A 15693-nucleotide genomic window follows, 5' to 3' on the forward strand; every position below is an offset into this window, starting at 1 on the left:
GATTTTGTGCCTGTTTTGGATGCATTTGAGCCTGTTGCTCCTATTTTGATTTTGAAGACTAATTCAGAAGATTCCAAACTGATTTAGTCGTAAAAACAGTCTAATTTCTACTCCACTCCAAGGCTGGCAAACTTTTCTGCCTCTGTTTTAAGTGGTGAGTTATGCCACATTTTACCTACTTTTATGGAGATGTGCGCCTAATCATTTGCACCATATTTTCATGCGCAAACTAATTGGATCAGTCTTAGTGAATATGAACCTGCTTTACAAGAAAACAACCACTAGGGGCACATTTATCAAGCTCTACTGTGTTTTTGGCTTTAAAATTAGACAGGTGTATTTTATTCGGCTGTCAGTCTTTTGCAGAGTATTTATTAAAAGTTGCAAAGCAGTTGATAAATGAGACTAAGCGTATTGTTGTTAGTCTGACCTCTGGTGGTTGTTTTCAGTACGACAGGTTCATAGTCGCTACTGGTCTAATTTATTTGCTCATGAAAAAAGTTGCATCTGTGCAGAAAAAAGTCCCATGTCTCCAGGAAAGTGAGACGCTTAATGCACTGAGAAAAGACAAAGAAAAGTACGCCAGCCCTGGAGTAGAGTAGAAATTAGACTGTTTTTGAGACAAATCCAGGCGCAAATAAAGGCGCACCTACATAAATAGGTCGGAAAATGTTGCAAAAGTTAGAAAACGTAATTAGTCCAAAAAATCTAAATAGTGGAATGAGGCGCAAAAGCCTCCAAAACAGGCGCAATTTCAGTAGTACATGAGACTAATAAACAAAAAACTGTGAAAAACAGCATTCTTTAGACTAAAAACAGAGGCAAACACGTAAGTAAATGTGCCCCTAGATGTCGGACTTAAACCAAAAAAATAAAACCTGATTTATTAAGGGATAATAAATGAGACTCAAATTAAAGACAGGCTTTGCCAATACGCCTATGTTTTTTTTTTTAACCCCAAAAAAGGCTAGCTTGATAAATGTGCCCCACAGTGTTGGTAGAAGGCTTCATACGCTTCATACAGGTTGCTGGCTGTCCCTTTCAAGGACATTATGAATTATCAGAGGATGAAAGTTATTTTAGCCCAATATGTAGCACAATACTGGACCAATTATTTAGTGTTGTACCTACATTAATATTTTATTGTGCCCACCTTATCTGGTCATGTACTTCCTTCCCCTGATTCAGTTTGCCCAGTGCCTTGGCAGCTGCCCTTCGAACAGCAGGGCTCCAATCATTCCACATGAGATGGCTTAGCTTTTCTTTCACTCCCTGCAAAGAGAAAGAAGCGTTTTTACCCCATGTAAATCCTCCAGTCAGTAGACCTTAAAGGGCTTCTGTCACCCCACTAAATTCCTTTTTTTTTTTTGTGTGTACTTATAATCCCTATCCTGCCATATTGCCATACATTATGTTTTTAATAATTTTCGTTCAGTAGATTTAGCAAAAAACGTACTTTTATGATATGCTAATTACCTTTCTACCAGCAAGTAGGGCGTCTACTTGCTGGTAGCAGCTGCAGAAAACCGCCCCCTCGTCGTGTTGATTGACAGGGCCAGCCGCGATCTCCTCCTCCGGCCAGCCCTGTCAGCATTTCAAAAATCGCGCGCCTGTGTTGATTCGGCGCAGGCGCTCTGAGATAAGGAGGCTCGCCTCCTCAGCACTCCCTCAGTGCGCCTGCGCCGATGACGTCTTCTCTTTCGGTGACGTCATCGGCGCAGGCGCACTGAGGGAGTGCTGAAGAGGCGAGCCTCCTTATCTCAGAGCGCCTGCGCCGAATCAACACAGGCGCGCGATTTTTGAAATGCTGACAGGGCTGGCCGGAGGAGGAGATCGCGGCTGGCCCTGTCAATCAACAGAAGGACGGGGGGGGATTTCTGCGGCTGCTACCAGCAAGTAGACGCCCTACTTGCTTGTAGAAAGGTAATTAGCATATCATAAAAGTATGTTTTTTGCTAAATCTACTGAACGAAAATTATTAATAACATAATGTATGGCAATATGGCAGGATAGGGATTATAAGTACACAACAAAAAAAAATATGAGTTTAGTGGGGTGACAGAAGCCCTTTAATCGTGACTATATTGTACGTAGCCACACGAGGGCTGTTCATAGCCTGGTCTTCTGAGGCTCCCCATTTTAAGGATATATTCAATTCAAAAGATGAATCATGCTTTTTTTCCACCGCCAGCCGGTCTTAATAAATGTGCCCCCAAGTGCCTGATCCAGCAAAAAGGGACAAATTAAGAAGACAGGCAGATATCATGTGATATCACTCCAAACCTAACTCTATGGGTGCACTTGGAAACGTGCACTGTCATGCATCCGTGCTATCACTATTGCAATCTGCGATTATTGCAGAAGTCCAGTAGAATATCGCATGCAATATGTTTATGCAGAGCCCTGGCCTAAGGTCAGCCAGGCACACCAGATAGATGTTTGGTTACCACTTCCATTCCCTCCATATGCATGCATGCTCGGCAGAGGTGGACTGGGAACTTAAAGTATCCCCCCGCGAAAAATTTAAAGTGACCCCATGTTGTAGGCTAGTCTAAACAGACAGGAGGCTGGGCCAACACTAATAGGTGGTGCCAGAAATGCCACAAATTACCACCATTGCAGAACCAAATACCACAGTGTAGAACATAATATTGACACCCCCCTCCCTGTGGTGGCCAGGTGCCATATTCAGTTTGGGAAATGGGAATATGCTTCCTCTGTCAGCGGCTTATCTCTTGAAATCCAAGATCCTGAAGGCTGATGTCAGGAGGCCCCATACACACTGACTAGGGGCTCGCCTGATCCCACCAAAAAAATAGTAAATTTGTACGGCTAGCTTAAAGAGGACCTTTCACCGATTCTCACCCTATGAACTAACTATACAGATATGTAGAGCGGCGCCCGGGGATCTCACTGCACTTACTATTATCCCCGGGCGCCGCTCCGTTCTCCTGCAATGCCCTCCGGTATCTCCGCTCACTAAGTTATAGTAGGCGGAGATACCAGTCCCTAAGTTATGGTAGGCGGAGTTTGCCCTAGCGCTGGCCAATCGCAGCGCAGAGCTCACAGCCTGGGAGGTTATTTTCTCCCAGGCTGTGAGCTCTGCAATGCGATTGGCCAGCGCTAGGGCAGACTCCGCCTACCATAACTTAGGGAACGGAGATACCGGAGGGCATAGCAGGAGAACGGAGCGGTGCCCGGGGATAATAGTAAGTGCAGAGAGATCCCCGGGCGCTGCTCCACATGTCTGTATACTTAGTTCATAGGGTAAGAATCGGTGAAAGGTCCTCTTTAAAAGCAATGGGAGTCATTTATTAAGACTGGCCTCTATATAACTTCAGCTTATCCACCGCCAGTCTAAATGTAAGACAGCTTCCTTGCTGGCTTAAATTTAGACTATTTTGTACACCTAAAACAGGAGTAGAAAATGATGAATACATTTTTTAGACCTGGAGTAAGCGGGGAAAAGTCACAAATACGACTAATATAGTATTTCTGATAGTAAATGACCCCCAATGTTTCAATTATCACTTCCAACTACAAGAAGGCCGTACATATGTAGTGTGTAGGCATGAGGCACACTAGAATACCCTCAGATTTGGCCGACATCAGGAGGCTTACTTGGCTTATGTTCCCATGTAGGAGAGACAGTGCTTTGCAGGATATCATTTTTTCTCCCCATTTACCACTGTTCAGTGCCTCCCCCAGCAGGGCATGGATCAGGTTCTGATGGGAAAAAGAGAAGAACCAGACAGATCTATGAAAATATCCTGACATTATAAGACATGAATAATTTGAAGGAGATTTATCAAAACTGGTGTGAAGGAAAACTGGCGTAGTTGCCCATAGCAACCAATAAGATTCCACCTTCCATTTTTCAGTGCTCCTTTGGAAAATTAAATAATCAATCTGATTGTGGGCAACTAAGCCAGTTTTCCTTTACACCAGTTTTGAGAAATCTCCCCCATAGTTTATAGATAATATGACAAAGCCAAAACCATTGAAGGGGCGTTCCAGCCTAAAGCATGTATCATCTATCCAATAAATAGGCTGACTGATCAGCAGAGGTTCGACCCCTGGGACTTCCACCGATCACTAGAATGGAGGACCCTGGCTCTCTTAACCAAAAGACCTAGAAGAAGTTTGATTAGAGTGTGAGCCTGCTGCTCCATTCAAAGTCTATGGCACTGACCAAAAGAGTTGAGCACATCAGGGTCCCCCGTTGTGGCGAATGGTAGGGATTCAAGTGGTTAGATAAATGCTTCAGGTTGGAATGCTCCTTTATACAGAGAGGTCCTCATTCACAACCAATTAGTTGGAATAAGGAGTAGATACAAAGTGCATCTCTTGTTCTGGAGGAGGCAGTACATCATTTTTTCAAACCCCTCCCCCAATGTGGGCGGACCCGAGTTGGTGAGAATACTTACCTGATCGCCGCCGCTGGGTTCCGGTGACATCGCTCACTCTCATGCATCGCTGGTCTCATAGCTACCAGCGTCAGCATCCTGTTTGACGCAGGTGACCAACGCAATGACTGGCTGCGGCGGTCACGTCACCTATGTGTTATGTCACTGGGTCATTTGACACATGGGTGACACATCAGTCACGTGACGTGCATCAAAAGAGATGTTGAAAAGGGTAGCTATAAGACCAGCAGCTCACAAGGAGGAGCCATGTAGACGGAACCCAGTGGTGGGGATTTGGTAAGTCACTGCTCACCACCGTGGGTCTGGCATGTCAGAACTTTTGAATATGAAAGAATCCATTATATACAGTGGGATGCGAAAGTTTGGGCAACCTTGTTAATCGTCATGATTTTCCTGTATAAATCGTTGGTTGTTACGATAAAAAATGTCAGTTAAATATATCATATAGGAGACACACACAGTGATATTTGAGAAGTGAAATGAAGTTTATTGGATTTACAGAAAGTGTGATATAATTGTCTAAACAAAATTAGGCAGGTGCATAAATTTGGGCACCACAAAAAAGAAATGAAATCAATATTTAGTAGATGCTCCTTTTGCAGAAATTACAGCCTCTAAACGCTTCCTGTAGGTTCCAATGAGAGTCTGGATTCTGGTTGAAGGTATTTTGGACCATTCCTCTTTACAAAACATCTTTAGTTCATTCAGGTTTGATGGCTTCGGAGCAGAGACAGCTCTCTTTAAGTCACACCACAGATTTTCAATTATATTCAGGTCTGGGGACTGAGATGGCCATTCCAGAACGTTGTACTTGTTCCTCTGCATAAAGGCCTTAGTGGATTTTGAGCAGTGTTTAGGGTCATTGTCTTGTTGAAAGATCCATCCCTGGCGCAACTTCAGCTTTGTCACTGATTCCTGGACATTGGTCTCCAGAATCTGCTGATACTGAGTGGAATCCATGCGTCCCTCAACTTTGACAAGATTCCCAGTCCCTGCACTGGCCACACAGCCCCACAGCATGATGGAACCACCATCATATTGTACTGTAGGTAGCAGGTGTTTTTCTTGGAATGCTGTGTTCTTTTTCCTCCATGCATAACGCCCCTTGTTATGGCCAAATAACTAATTTTAGTGCTCAGCACCTTATTCCAAAATGAAGCTGGCTTGTCCAAATGTGCTTTAGCCCGCCTCAAGCGGAGAAAAGGCTTCCTCTGCATCACTCTCTCCATACAGCATCTCCTTGTGTAAAGTGCTCCGAATGGTTGAACGATGCACAGTGACTCCATCTGCAGCAAGATGATGTTGTAGGTCTTTGGTGCTGGTCTGTGGGTTGACTCTGTTCTCACCATTCGTCGCTTCTGTCTATCCGAGAATTTTCTTGGTCTGCCACTTCGAGCCTTTACTTGAACCTAGCCTGTGGTCTTCCATTTTCTCAATATGTTCCTAACTGTGGAAACAGAAGCTGAAATCTCTGAGACAGCTTTCTGTATCCTTCCCCTAAACCATGATGGTGAACAATCTTTGTCTTCAGGTCATTTGAGAGTTGTTTTGAGACCCCCATGTTGCTACTCTTCAGAGAAAATTAAAAGAGGAGGGAAACTTACAATTGACCACCTTAAATACTCTTTCTCATAATTGGATTCACCTGTGTATGTAGGTCAGGGGTCACTGAGCTTACCAAGCCAATTTGAGTTCCAATAATTAGTTCTAAAGGTTTTGGAATCAATAAAATGACAACAGTGCCCAAATTTATGCACCTGCCTAATTTTGTTTAAACAATTATAGCACACTTTCTGTAAATCCAACAAACTTCATTTCACTTCTCAAATATCACTCTGTGTGTCTCCTATATGATATATTTAACTGACATTTTTTATCGTAACAACCAACGATTTATACAGGAAAATCATGACGATTAACAAGGTTGCCCAAACTTTCGCATTCCACTCTCTATATATATATATATATATATATATATATATATAAGAAAAATAAGCCAGCAGCACTCCAAGTAATTGAGGAAAAACGTGTGGTTTATTGACCCAAAAAAGTGAAGCAACGTTTCAACAGCTCATTGCTGTCTTTATCAAGCCTAATTCACATGTGATACAAGCGTGTGGTATATAGGGACATTGATCAACAGAGGATTAACATCAATTAAAGATATATAAGTAAAAAAGGGCATACATATAGTGATATCTGTGGATATACAAATACATATAGAAAACGGTCGCAGAAAAACAAAATTGATGCATATAAATACATAAATATATAATGCAGTATTCCTGTATTACATAAAAAAGAGCTTAATGAGTGCAGGTGAACCCAATGAATGAGTGAGATTAAAAAACTTGCCGTCAGGTGTGTAACTGTATGTAATCCACATCGCATGTTCAGCGGCGTTCCCATTGACCCACCGCGCATGCGCGGGAGGAGTAAATATCGCGATCCTGACGGCATCCAGACAATGACCGGAAACCACAACAAAGATGGCCTATAACGGAGCAGGAGAACGGAAAGGCAGAATGCTGATGTGAACTCAGCCTTAGAAATAGGATGGAAATATAATTATAGGAAAAGTATAATCGAGTTTACCTAAGTTTTAGCATAAAGTGAGGTTAATATGGGTTATAGGTTTCTATGGTTTTGAGTAAAAGACTGATGAGTGGATGGCTCTAAAAAAAGTTGTCTCTTGAGGTGTAGACATAAGTTTAACACATTAAACAGATCTGTCTTAAGGGACAATGACTGAGCTTTGTTCTAAAGCAGACACAAATAATACCATGAATAGAGTGAAATTTCAAATTGTGTGACTGGATTGGAAGTCAATCGAAGTGTACACATAATTGTTTGGTAAAAGACAACATTCCATGGTTTCCTTTTAGATGGTTCAAAGTCCTGTCTGGGAAATCAGTTGAGGAGTAAAAATACGAATTAATTCCAAAATTTACTCATAGACTTCCAGTGCCATCTAGTGGTAGAGTAAATTAAGACATGAATTGCGAAATAGGTGGGTGGAGTGATAAGTTGGTGGCACTGGTAATAGATTAACTTGACCAATCCCATTTTTTCGAGGGGATAAAATGGTAGCATGAGCTGAGAAGGGAAAAGAAAAAGAAAAGGAAGAAGAGAGAAAATCAACGATCCAGCTATCCAGGGGGATCCATCTATTTGAGAGACCTATCTGAGGGAGTACCCACTTCCATAGGAAGACATCCATTTTGAGAATCCTGTCAGCCAACTGCGACACCCAGAGAGGATATAGGACTTCACTGAATTTTAGTCCTGAATCTTGAAACTGATTTCTACTAGCTGATACACTGGTCTAGTATAAACTTTCCTCTAGAAAGTTGGTCAGAACTCTGGAAACTGAAATTTAATGTGGATAAGTGCAAGATAATGCACCTGGGGCGTAAAAACCCAAGGGCAGAATATAGAATATTTGACACAGTCCTGACCTCAGTATCTGAGGAAAGGGATTTAGGAGTAATTATTTCAGAAGACTTAAAGGTGGGAAGACAATGTAATAGAGCAGCACGAAATGCCAGCAGAATGCTTGGATGTATAGGGAGAGGTATAAGCAGTAGAAAGAGTGAAGTGCTTATGCCGCTGTACAGAACACTGGTGAGACCTCACTTGGAGTATTGTGCGCAGTACTGGAGGCCATATCTCCAGAAGGATATAGATACTCTAGAGAGAGTTCAGAGAAGAGCTACTAAACTAGTACATGGATTGCAGGATAAAACTTACCAGGAAAGGTTAAAGGACCTTAATATGTATAGCTTGGAAGAAAGAAGAGACAGAGGGGATATGATAGAAACTTTTAAATACATAAAGGGAATCAACTCGGTAAAGGAAGAGAGCATATTTAAAAGAAGAAAAACTACCACAAGAGGACACAGTTTTAAATTAGAGGGGCAAAGGTTTAAAAGTAATATAAGGAAGTATTACTTTACTGAGAGAGTAGTGGATGCATGGAATAGCCTTCCTGCAGAAGTGGTAGCTGCAAATACAGTGAAGGAGTTTAAGCATGCATGGGATAGGCATAAGGCCATCCTTCATATAAGATAGGGCCAGGGGCTATCCATAGTATTCAGTATATTGGGCAGACTAGATGGGCCAAATGGTTCTTATCTGCCGACACATTCTATGTTTCTATGTTTCTCTATTTCATAGGAGAATGAATATAATAGTTTTGTACTATATTCAATTAACCATATTTTGTGGATATAATCTGTTTTAGAATAAGGCTAGTCTGTAACTGCAGTATCATTCTGACCTTTTTCCAATCCAGGGAGATTTATACATACTGTTGAAAATTATTCCTATATTACGGTATCATCTCCAAGGACTTGATTTCAGTTCTATGCGTGTATGGTTGATGATATATATATATTGTGAGACAGTGACAGGTCTCATGCAGGGTAGAGGCAAGGAAGGGGTGGACAGTTCGGTCCACACCCCTATTCCACCACAGGCGAGACCAGCTGGAAGTAATCAGGCTGGCACAAAGCACCTTCCAGGGTGTCAGCAAGGGGGGAGTGTGTTACCTGTGGACAGAGGCCTGGAGGCTGTCAGTGCGGTCCAAGCCAGGAGGGCTGAGAGACCACGATTCCCCAAGAGACACTGGACTGGAGACAGTGGGCGTACTGTGCTCTGTACAGCCAGGAGGCTGTGGGACATTGGCTCAGAAAGCCACACGTGTTCACAGGGTGTGAACAGGGACTTAGATGAGTCAGGGATCTGTTTGTTTAGTTAAAGCCCAGCCGGGCGAGTGTTTATTATTTTGTATTATTGTTTATGTGGATGTGCCGCAATAAAGCACTGTGTTTGGATCTTAAACTTGGTGTCCTGAAGATATCTGTGAGAATGACCCCCGAAAGAGAGCTGATCCCCTACAATATACACTGCTCAAAAAAATAAAGGGAACACAAAAATAACACATCCTAGATCTGAGTTAATTAAATATTCTTCTGAAATACTTTGTTCTTTACATAGTTGAATGTGCTGACAACAAAATCACACAAAAATAAAAAAATGGAAATCTAATTTTTCAACCCATGGAGGTCTGGATTTGGAGTCACACTCAAAATTAAAGTGGAAAAACACACTACAGGCTGATCCAACTTTAAGGTAATGTCCTTAAAACAAGTCAAAATGAGGCTCAGTAGTGTGTGTGGCCTCCACGTGCCTGTATGACCTCCCTACAACGCCTGTGCATGCTCCCGATGAGGTGGCGGACGGTCTCCTGAGGCATCTCCTCCCAGACCTGGACTAAAGCATCTGCCAACTCCTGGACAGTCTGTGGTGCAACGTGACGTTGGTGGATAGAGCGAGACATGATGTCCCAGATGTGCTCAATTGGATTCAGGTCTGGGGAACGGGTGGGCCAGTCCATAGCATCAATGCTTTCATCTTGCAGGAACTGCTGACACACTCCAGCCACATGAGGTCTAGCATTGTCTTGCATTAGGAGGAACCCAGGGCCAACCGCACCAGCATATGGTCTCACAAGGGGTCTGAGGATCTCATCTCGGTACCTAATGGCAGTCAGGCTACCTCTGGCGAGCACATGGAGGGCTGTGCGGCCCTCTAAAGAAATGCCACCCCACACCATTACTGACCCAATGCCAAACCGGTCATGCTGGAGGATGTTGCAGGCAGCAGAACGTTCTCCACGGCGTCTCCAGACTCTGTCACGTCTGTCACATGTGCTCAGTGTGAACCTGCTTTCATCTGTGAAGAGCACAGGGCGCCAGTGGCGAATTTGCCAATCTTGGTGTTCTCTGGCAAATGGCAAACGTCCTGCACGGTGTTGGGCTGTAAGCACAACCCCCACCTGTGGACGTCGGGCCCTCATATCACCCTCATGGAGTCTGTTTCTGACCGTTTGAGCAGACACATGCACATTTGTGGCCTGCTGGAGGTCATTTTGCAGGGCTCTGGCAGTGCTCCTCCTGTTCCTCCTTGCACAAAGGCGGAGGTAGCGGTCCTGCTGCTGGGCTGTTGCCCTCCTACGGCCTCCTCCACGTCTCCTGATGTACTGGCCTGTCTCCTGGTAGCGCCTCCATGCTCTGGACACTACGCTGACAGACACAGCAAACCTTCTTGCCACAGCTCGCATTGATGTGCCATCCTGGATAAGCTGCACTACCTGAGCCACTTGTGTGGGTTGTAGACTCTGTCTCATGCTACCACTAGAGTAAAAGCACCGCCATCATTCAAAAGTGACCAAAACATCAGCCAGGAAGCATAGGAACTGAGAAGTGGTCTGTGGTCACCACCTGCAGAACCACTCCTTTATTGGGGGTGTCTTGCTAATTGCCTATAATTTCCACCTGTTGTCTATCCCATTTGCACAACAGCATGTGAAATTGATTGTCACTCAGTGTTGCTTCCTAAGTGGACAGTTTGATTTCACAGAAGTGTGATTGACTTGGAGTTACATTGTGTTGTTTAAGTGTTCCCTTTATTTTTTTGAGCAGTGTATATAGATGATGATAAACTTAACTTGAGTTTAATCTGAGACATCTGTCGGCTGAGAGAAATCAGGTATCAAAGTAATTTAAAATATATTGTAGGGTATTATCACAATAAGGAACTGTAAGGAATATATGTACCTATATCCTATAGGTTATTTTGGCTTTCTTAAAAGGTTACATATCATTAATACATTTTCATAATTTTATTGTCACCGATTTTTATATTTGATTAATTTGCACTGTATTATTATTATTATTATTATAATAAATATATATTTTGATTTACCACTGCCTTCTTTTTGTCATCAAACTTAGCGCAGATCACAAGCTCTTATTGGCTTGGTCTTTATGATTATAAATTAGAATCTCCTCCCTTACAGATTCTAATTTATTTACATAAAGAATATAGACTGTTAACCAGAGCAGTATAAATATTCTGACAGGCCACGCAAGGGGAAAAATGAATAAAGCTCAAGAAAAGTGGACAACACTTTTAGGGTACATGCACACGTTCAGGATTCATGTGCGGAGCATCCGCACTGAAATCCGCAGGTGTTCGCAGGCAAATCTGTGCGGTCAATCCGCATCAATTGGTGCAGATTTGCATGCGGATTTGCGTGCGGTTTCGGTGCGGATTTTACTAAGTGAATGACGAAAATCTGGGGTGGTTGCTGGGAAGGTTTCAATACTGTAAATGCATGTGATTGGCTTATGTATAAACTGTCGCAGTCTTCCACAAGGTCCCCAGGGAGAGTGTCCCTTGCTGGAAGACCTGCATAAAAGGCTGACATGTAGCCCCATTAAAGAGTTCCTGTTTTACCCTCAGCATAGAGCCTCGTCTCATGTGTGGGGGGACAGATTGCATCTACACTGGGGATTGCTATACGCTGTATACTCCCCTGGCTATAATCACTGAGCTCTTTTAAGAGCTTGTTCCTGCATCGCTCTCTGAAGGAAGAGAGAGAGGTTCACCCACTGGATGGGGAAAAATGAATAAAGCTCAAGAAAAGTGGACAACACTTTTAGGGTACATGCACACGTTCAGGATTCATGTGCGGAGCATCCGCACTGAAATCCGCAGGTGTTCGCAGGCAAATCTGTGCGGTCAATCCGCATCAATTGGTGCAGATTTGCATGCGGATTTGCGTGCGGTTTCGGTGCGGATTTTACTAAGTGAATGACGAAAATCTGGTCAGGAAAAATTTAAATAAATTGACATGCTGCGGATTTTTAAATCCGCACCGCAGGTCAAAATCCGCGCGGAAAAAATCTGCATTGTGTGCACTGAGAATTTCAAATTCTCATAGAATAAAATGTACATGACCTACAGTGCGGAAAATCCGCACGCAATCTTAAGGCTCATTTACAAATGCAGGTGATGGAGCAATTATCAGCAGCAAACTCTGAGTACTGACGCTCATTCCCGATAATTGCTCGATGTAAATGTGCAAGTGATAGTGGTCAGCTGACAAATGAGTAAAATGCTCGTATGTCGGGCGATCCAATCGTATATGCGGCACAAAAAGTTAACGGTTGTCGGCTGGTCATAGGAACGATCATTCATCTCTGTACAGCAGCCATGGTTGCTGCATGTAAATGCAGCTAATGAGTGGGTGATGATCAGGAACAAACATTCAAATGGATGTTCATTCCCAATCATTACCTGCTAGTTAGCAGCAATGATAGTGGGTGTCATGGACGTTCCCGCGACAGGTGGAAGGAGATCTGTGAGACTGGCAACACGTGGTTTGAGCTAACAGGTTTCCTTGTGGATCAATAGGCATCTGTGTTGTTTCTGGTAATGGCCACACTCCTTACCTCAGGTGTTGCTATGTGGTCATTTAGCCTTCCTTATTTATTGTTGCTTCAGCCACAATGCTGTGCGGTTTATCGCTTCAGTTTCAGTTGTGGATTGCTGGTGTGTGGATCTAGGCTGAGTTCCTGGTGCTGGCATAGCAACTTTAAGTTACGTGTTTTCTTTCCCTTTTGTATTTTGTTTGGGTTATTTTGTGTGTTGCATTTCTTTGTCATTTGTAATAAGGCCTGAGGGAGACTCCTGTTCGTTCTTCCTTTTGGAGGAACAGGTTGTCTCAGTCCTGACATTAGTACCAGGGTCCTATAGGGTGAATTAGGGCATTAGGTATGAATATATGAATTCACTGTGGCGAAAATAATCTCGCCACTGGGTTTTGAAGGGGCCTGTTTGCCAGCCTCTTGCCTCAGGATTATGGCCCATATACTAACTTTGAAGGAGAAGATAGACCGGCCGCACAGCCTAAATCTGTGGAACTGCTTTGGGCAGGAAAGCCATGCTTGCGGTCTTTCAAATATGACTTCCATGGAATTCCGGAACCCCTGCTCGGGTCTGGGTGGTTTTTGCATATGTTGTTCGCCCAGATCAGAGCTATCCATAGATGTATAAATTATGGGGATATGTGGGGTTTTGAGGTGTTTTCTGTGTTTTGGGAAAAATTTGTGTTTTCTGCCTGTGAGTGATTAAGTTAGCCCATTATGTTTGGTAATTGTATCACAGGCAGAGCCTATTTTGTTTTGTTAATTGTGTTTGGTAATTGTATCACAGGCAATGCCCATTGTATTTAGTTGATTTCGTCACAGACAATGTCCATTGTATTTTGTTGATTACATCACAGACAGAGTGGGGTGGTTGCTGGGAAGGTTTCAATACTGTAAATGCATGTGATTGGCTTATGTATAAACTGTCGCAGTCTTCCACAAGGTCCCCAGGGAGAGTGTCCCTTGCTGGAAGACCTGCATAAAAGGCTGACATGTAGCCCCATTAAAGAGTTCCTGTTTTACCCTCAGCATAGAGCCTCGTCTCATGTGTGGGGGGACAGATTGCATCTACACTGGGGATTGCTATACGCTGTATACTCCCCTGGCTATAATCACTGAGCTCTTTTAAGAGCTTGTTCCTGCATCGCTCTCTGAAGGAAGAGAGAGAGGTTCACCCACTGGATGCTGACTACAGGGAGGGTATGCATGATTGGGCTACAGCGAGAGAGGTGAGACAAGACCTGGCATCTCTAGTGACAATGGAGCTGGAGCAGGATTACCAATACTTCCTCAGCTCAATTCGGCCCCAATATACACTGCCAGACAGCTGGGTGGCAGTCCCAGACCTACAACCCTACAGCTGGAAAGACCCGACTGAAGTATCCCCTACTTCAGTACCAGCTGCGGAGGTAGGGGACCTCATAGACTGGTCCTGGGGGGAACCCCAAATGGCAGGTGGAGATGGGACCGAGGTCTCTCCACCGGCCCTACAGGGATGCTGGGCGGTCAGCCCAGATCCCCAACGGCAGCCAGAGTTTCAGGGAGTAGGGACAGTCGGTCCTGCTCCCCAGCGGCAGTATGTTTTGCAGGGAGAGGAGAGCATCATCTCCATTCCCCAGTGGCAGTGTACCTTGAAGGGAGAGGAGACAACTGGTCTCTATCCCCAATCACAGGGTGACAGCACCCCTAACTCTGATGGTGCAGATGGGACCGCGGTCTCTGCACCAGACCTACAGGGATTCTGGGCGGCCGGTACAGATCCCCAACCAACCCCGCAGAAATCCCAGGAGGAGGAGGTAAGCGATCCCTCCTCTCCACAGCCGATCCACAACAAGGTCCTGGGGGTAGGATTCCCTGACCCCATTCCAGCGGAAGAGCTGGCATCTGGGCAGAGCGCAGTCGGCCTCTGCCCTCCCCTATCCTCTTGTCCAGAGCCTGACTCCCCACAAGCTACCCTAGCTGATGCGCTGGCACCAGGGCAGATTACCGCTGATCCCTGTCCATGAAGCAACCTCCACTCCCAGCCAGAGAGCGACACAGAGACCGGGAGTACCAGTTACCAACACAACCTTGGTGGACTCACTGGACAGAGACAGGCTACCCAATGCAACAGGTCCAGTATTTGGTTGTTGGTGGGCTGCAAGACTAACTCAGGTACCAACCGGCGTGAGGTCAGGTATCTGGTTAGTCTTCCCTGGGAGGGGGAGATGTGTGGTGAAAATAATGGATATGGGGATATGTGGGGTTTTGAGGTGTTTTCTGTGTTTTGGGAAAAAATTGTGTTTTCTGCCTGTGAGTGATTAAGTTAGCCCATTATGTTTGCTAATTGTATTACAGGCAGAGCCTATTGTGTTTTGTTAATTGTATCACAGACAATGCCCATTGTATTTTGTTGATTGCGTCACAGACAATGCCCATTGTATTTTGTTGATTGCGTCACAGACAATGCCCATTGTATTTTGTTGATTGCGTCACAGACAGAGGGGGGTGGTTGCTGGGAAGGATTCAATACTGTAAATGCATGTGATTGGCTAATGTATAAACTGTCGCAGTCTTCCACAAGGTCCCCAGGGGAGTGTCCCTTGCTGGAAGACCTGCATAAAAGGCTGACATGTAGCCCCATTAAAGAGTTCCTGTTTTACCCTCAGCATAGAGCCTCGTCTCATGTGTGGGGGGAAAGGCTGTATCTACACTGGGGATTGCTATACGCTGTATACTCCCCTGGCTATAATCACTGAGCTCTTTTAAGAGCTTGATCCTGCATCCTCTCTGAAGGAAGAGAGAGAGGTTCACCCACTGGAGCCTTGTCGTAGGTCCAGGGTGGGTAAGAGACAGCGAGACCCCAACCAAGCTGCAGCGGTTCGTGGGGTCTGCAGTGCTTACAGTGTCAAGTGGGGTGCTTGGAGCTCTCGGGAAGCACTAGGAGCATCCATCAACGGAGGTACCCAGTCGGGGTGCCAGGAGATCCGTTACATTCACCTACCTCTGGG

At 44.5% G+C, this 15693-nt stretch overlaps 1 protein-coding gene across 4 annotated transcripts in view; it reads right to left on the minus strand.

The window, feature by feature from the left end:
- Positions 1-15693, minus strand: part of HEATR4 (HEAT repeat containing 4) — a 47853-nt gene that overhangs the window by 22607 nt on the left and 9553 nt on the right. For all 4 annotated transcript variants that reach the window (XM_040411306.1, XM_040411307.1, XM_040411305.1 and 1 more), the window contains 2 exons: positions 3622-3726; positions 1154-1272 (listed from right to left, as the gene is read on the minus strand). In XM_040411306.1, the coding sequence (XP_040267240.1) occupies positions 1154-1272; positions 3622-3726 (224 nt within the window). The remainder of the gene's footprint in view (positions 1-1153; positions 1273-3621; positions 3727-15693) is intronic.

This window comes from Bufo bufo, chromosome 11 (assembly GCF_905171765.1).
Source record: "Bufo bufo chromosome 11, aBufBuf1.1, whole genome shotgun sequence".
NCBI lineage: Eukaryota > Metazoa > Chordata > Amphibia > Anura > Bufonidae > Bufo > Bufo bufo.